The 6000-nt window shown below is 45.5% G+C and overlaps 1 protein-coding gene across 1 annotated transcript in view; it reads left to right on the top strand.

The window, feature by feature from the left end:
• The window catches only part of NEMP1 (nuclear envelope integral membrane protein 1), an 86772-nt gene extending 82583 nt beyond the window's left edge, over positions 1-4189 (top strand). Inside the window, 1 exon segment of the mRNA XM_073576854.1 lies at positions 1336-4189. Coding sequence (XP_073432955.1) covers positions 1336-1552 — 217 coding nt within the window. The 3' untranslated portion in view covers positions 1553-4189.
• The last annotated feature ends 1811 nt before the right edge of the window (positions 4190-6000 follow it).

The raw sequence follows: 6000 nt of genomic DNA on the forward strand, positions 1-6000 counted from the left end.
CGCACCTAGCTTTTAGAAAAGGAAATTTGGGAAAAAAAAGATTGAAGCAATAAAATGTGGTAAATTAATCCCTACCCTGGTGTGCATGGCCCTCATCCCCATCCTGGTATGCCTGTCTCCTCATCCCTATCCTTGTATGCATGCCCCCCTTATCCCTTTCCTGGTAGGAATGGTCCTCCTCATCCCTATCCTGGCAAGAGTGATCGCCCTCATCTCTATCCTGGTATGCAAAGCCATCTCGTCCTAGTATGCATGACCCCATCCCCGGTTCAGGAATGCATGGACCCATCCTTATCCTGGTATGATTGGCCTCCACCCCCATCCTGGTATGCATGGGCCCCATCAAAAAAACATTTAAAAAAAACAGCGTCCTGTTCCGATGCCAGCAACTGCTTTATTCTTGTAAGCAGTGCATGGCAGGAACGTGATGTGCTTCTTGCAAGCTGAAGGGCAGCTTCCGGCATACTCAATGCGCTCTGCATGCTGGGACTGTGCATGAATATTCATGGAATGGGGTGAATATTCATTTCTCTTTAAATATAGGCACACGTGGCAGCCGGCAGCAGCAGGAAGGCTCCGGCTGACACTGTGCTCGCCAGAGAGCAATGAATGCTCACTGCTTTGCGCGCACACAGTCCCGGCGTGCAGAGCATTGAGTATTCCGGCAGCTGCCCTTCGGCTTGCAAGCAGCGTGTGACGTCTCTGCCACACTCTGCTTACAAGCATTAAGCAGCTGCTGGCATCAGAGCAGGATGCTGCAAAGGAGCGCCAGGGAAGGTAAGTGTAATGGTTTTTTTTTAATGTTTACTGATGGGTCCATGCATACCAGGATGGAGGTGGGGGCTAATCATACCAGGATAAGGAAAAGATGGGACAAGGCATTCCAGGACCGGGGTGGGGGCCCATCATACCAGGATGCCATTAAAGAGAAGTCAATATTCATTGCCCTCCACACCCATGGTGTGGAATGCAGTGAATATTCATTTTAGCAGCGGGCACAGGAGTTGGCCACAGAAGCCAGCTGCTCCCCCGAAACTGCTCCCCTACCTCCCCATCACAGCCGGTACATCTGGTCTATAAGACGCACCCCCCATTTTCCTCCACATTTTTGGAGGGAATAAAGTGCGTTTTATAGTCAGAAAAATACGGTATATATGAATGGGCTGTTCTTTCACAAGGCAATTATGAGGGACAACCTTGTCTTTTCTTATGAGCCTATTATGAGTCTCATTGTTACTTTGCCTAGTAAAAGGCTGTCATCTACACTATTCTTGGCTTTGCAAACTTCATCTGACCTTATCCTAACAAGTTTTCTTGATTGTGTGCCCCCCTCAGGTTCGCTGATTTTGTGGAAGGCTCCTCTCACCTGACATCCAATGAAGCATCTCTTCATGAACATGAGTATGGCATTGGGGGGTCTTTCTTGGAGGAGGAGTTGTTTGGGGATGAAGGGGATACAGACACTGAAGACATTGAAGTTGACCATGACGAGTCTTGCTCACATTTCCATCGAGAGCTGTCTAATAACAAGAGTTGGCCGTTGCACAATTGAGACTTGTAGGAAAAAACTTTCGTTCAAAAGCCATAAGAGTTATTTCTCTCATCTGGCGGTGCTGTTCCCAGCTGCACAGGTACTTGAGCCAGCTACCTGACGGGGATCCAGAGCTTTTCCCCCACCGGTAATTGAAGACCAGACAGTGGGGTTTTTTTTTTTTTTTTTTTTTTTTTTTTTTTATATGTCCCGGTCCTGTCTCATCCTGGGAACACTATGCACTTTTTATTCAGATATGCAAAATCCACGCTACCGAAGAGACAAAAGTGAAGAGGGTGCGGAACCCATGTATTATATACAGCTGCTTCCATTTGTTGAATATGTATTTTTTTTTTTCTTTGCTTTTAAATGACAAATAGTTAGTTTTTGCTATTTTTTTTTTTCTTTTCTGTCTTAGTTGTATACTTTGTGTATGCTGTTCACTCATTAACTTGTTTTAAAATTTCACCTCCCCATGTAATAAACCCGTATTTGATTGACGATTAGATATAGAACGCAAGTACCGAACTTGTATTACTGTTAGAGAATGTCTAACTCTGCTGACAGTTCTCATCTGCTCCATTTTTTTTTTCCTTCTTGTGTGTGCTGTATGTATAGAGCTTTGTGACACATCAATCCCTTGTCCTTTTTAAAGGAGATTTTCAAATTTGCAAGTTACCTCTTGTCCATGGGATAGGGGATAACGTTCCAGTTGCTGAGGGTCCAACATCTGGGATCGCAAGCCATTCTGAGAACCTGTGCGCTGAAGACCCCCATGTGAATGGAGCGGAAATTGATCATGTGCACTGCCGCACCATTCATTCTTATAAGAGTTTTGAAGACCAGCAAAACAGTGCAAAACTATATCTGGTGGTTGCAGTGAGAATGAATGAAGCAGATGCACATGATCAACCATCGTTCTATTCACATGTGACTCTTCTGAGCCCTGCTTTTCAGGATTAGGGATAACTTCCAAACTTTTGAATGCATCTTTGACACTTAATTACAATCAAAATGAACGCAAATCCTCAGTATAAACACATAGCAAGAACCCATTTTAAGGTTTGGGGTGCAGGAAAGTTCTCCAATTTTTTTTTTTTTTTTGTGTGTGTGAAAATATGTCCATATTGGATGTACCATTATGTAGCGACTTATGTCCTTGGACATCAAAACTAAAACATAATGAAGAAACACTCAGGAGCTGGAATTGCACTCAGTTTTTGTGGGGTTTGAGCCCAACAAGTGAATTGTTTTATAGCATATGAATAATTATATTTGTAATTTACGTTTATTTTTTCCCATGTATTTGGACCAAGCACTGCCACAAAAACTGTCTGTGATTCTAATGGTACATTTATACCAGTAGATACTCAGAATAACGTGTATTAACACTCGTTCTCAATTTCCACCGCTGTAGACATGCCAGTGATCACGTGACTAACAAAACGATTGGTCATTGGATATAATCTGAGGGTCTGTGGTGGCAAAAAATCGTTTATCAGCAGTACAGTGCTAAACCTAATCCGCTGCTGATAATGATACAGTACGGTGATAGAATGATAGTATTATTGACTGTTCTGTCCCCATCATTACTCAAGGTTCGGTGTGTGTAATGAGGCCGAACGACTTGTGTATAATCCATTGACACGCATCAGTGGTGCATTGATGGGCCCAAATCAGTATTTCTAAATGCACTTTTACAGGGCTTTCCACGAATAATACTAATAGTCTGTCATTAAAGGTATTTTTGTATCATTTGTCAAAAAGGTATTCTTTATCAGGTGCACTCTTTCAGTATTCAAAGATGGCAGCTACCATCAATCCCAAGCAGTTCTAGATTTCAGAACAGGCTTTGCGAAGAAGGTCACTTCAGAGCAGTCCTGACATTGCATTCCTCTGTTCAGTCAACCTGACAGGACATGGGGAGTCGTGCAGACTGAACAGAGGATACACATTCACAATGCCTGACAGGAGGCTACCCTGACAAGACCTGTCTCCGCTCTACAGCTCTTCACGCAGCCTGTCCTGAAATCTAGGACAGGTTGTGATTGATGGTAGCTGCCATCTCTGAATCCTGATAGAGAGCACTACATAAAGCAGACCTTTTTTGCTAAATGATGTTATTTAGAAAAAACGTTTAATATTTAAATGTAAAATTATTTTACCACATTTCATGAAGCAACCCTTTAACGTTGGCCATCGATGTGTCATTGTTGGTGTGTTGATGCCTTGTACCACTACCCATCAGCAAGAACCTCTTGGAGCACAACAGCCAATTCTGTGTCCATTCCCTTCTTGCTTTGTAAGTCGGCAGCACTAAAATGAATGTGCTAATGGCCGTTCTAACAGATATGGCCGTGCCAACACGTTTGTCACAGGGCAATGTGCTGGATAAAAATGTCAGTTATTTCCAGGAAAACCCTTTCTTTACAATACAATGTGTTTTTATGAGCCTAACATAGTGGACAACCAGAATGAGGGTCTCTTACAGCATAATAAACCACAAAAGTTCCAGTAAGTGTAACCTTTTAGCTCTGCGTATGGGGTTTTTGTTTTTTTTATGTATTCAAGATCATATCTTTTCTAATGCAACATGTTGTGTAACGTTACTTTTGGAAAATCTATTTTATTAAAGATAATTTTTTTGTTAAAAAAAAATTGCTTTTTCATTCTGAGATTTATTTTTAATCTTCACCTTTTACAGTGTAAATTCGTATAATGCATCATCAGTGGGACCTAATAGGCTCTCATTTTGTATGGTCCTAAAAGTACACTAACAAGTTTTGTTCTGACAAAATTGAGAGCAGATATACATTACTGTTCAAAAGTTTGGGGTCACCCAGACAATTTTGTGTTTTCCATGAAAACTCATACTTTTATTAATCAAATGAGTTGCCAAATGAATTTAAAATCTAGTCCAGACATTGACAAGGTTTTAAAAAAAGATTTGCATTTGAAATAATTTTCTCCTTCAAACTTTGCTTTCATCAAAGAATGCTCCCTTTGCAGCAATTACAGCATTGTAGACCTTTGTCATTCTAGCAGTTAATTTGCTGGAGAAATATCACCCCATGCTTCCAGAATCCCCTCCCACTAGTTGGTTTGGCTTGATGGGCACTTTTTGCGTACCATACGGTCAAGCTGCTCCCACAACAGCTCAATAGGGTTGAGATCTGGTGACTGTTCTGGCCACTCCATTACAGATAGAATACCAGCTGCCTGCTTCTTCCCTAAATAGTTCTTGCATAATTTGAAGGTGTGCTTTCGGTCATTGTCCTGTTGTAGGATGACATTGGCTCCAATCAAGCGCTGTCCACAGGGTATAGCATGGCGTTGCAAAATGGAGTGATAGCCTTCCTTATTCAAAATCCCTTTTACCTTGCACAAATCTCCCACTTGACCAGCACCAAAGCAACCCCAGACCATCACATTACCTCCACCCAATGGCGGATCTTAATAGGGGCTTAATTATGCTGCATAATGCATTGGAGGGAGCAGCCAGGGAGGCTGGGGAGAGGCAGAGCATGGAGGCAGGCAGCCGCATAATGCATTGGAGGGAGCAGCCAGGGAGGCTGGGGAGAGGCAGAGCATGGAGGCAGGCAGCCGCATAATGCATTGGAGGGAGCAGCCAGGGAGGCTGGGGAGAGGCAGAGCATGGAGGCAGGCAGCCGCATAATGCATTGGAGGGAGCAGCCAGGGAGGCTGGGGAGAGGCAGAGCATGGAGGCAGGCAGCCGCATAATGCATTGGAGCCGGAGGGAGCAGCCAGGGAGGCTGGGGAGAGGCAGAGCATGGAGGCAGGCAGCCGCATAATGCATTGGAGGGAGCAGCCAGGGAGGCTGGGGAGAGGCAGAGCATGGAGGCAGCCGCATAATGCATTGGAGCCGGGAGCAGCCAGGGAGGCTGGGGAGAGGCAGAGCATGGAGGCAGCCGCATAATGCATTGGAGGGAGCAGCCAGGGAGGCTGGGGAGAGGTAGAGCATGGAGGCAGCCGCATCATGCATTGGAGCCGGGAGCAGCCAGGGAGGCTGGGGAGAGGCAGAGCATGGAGGCAGCCGCATAATGCATTGGAGGGAGCAGCCAGGGAGGCTGGGGAGAGGTAGAACATGGAGGCAGCCGCATAAATTATGCGGCTGCCTCCATGCTCTGCCAGGTCTGCCTCTCCCCAGCCTCCCTGGCTGCTCCCGACTCCAATGCATTATGCGGCTGCTAGGCTCTGCCTCTCCCCAGCCTCCCTGGCTGCTCCCTCCAATGCATTATGCGGCTGCCTCCATGCTCTGCCTCTCCCCAGCCTCCCTGGCTGCTCCCGGCTCCAATGCATTATGCGGCTGCCTCCATGCTCTGCCTCTCCCCAGCCTCCCTGGCTGCTCCCTCCAATGCATTATGTGGCTGCCTCCATGCTCAGTCAGCTGCTGAGCTCTCCCTGCGGGCAGCTTCCTTCCACTCAGTGTCACTCACAACTTAAGTCAC

The sequence above is a fragment of the Dendrobates tinctorius genome, unplaced genomic scaffold, assembly GCF_039654945.1.
Source record: "Dendrobates tinctorius isolate UK_male_01 unplaced genomic scaffold, ASM3965494v1 ptg000051l, whole genome shotgun sequence".
Lineage (NCBI taxonomy): Eukaryota > Metazoa > Chordata > Amphibia > Anura > Dendrobatidae > Dendrobates > Dendrobates tinctorius.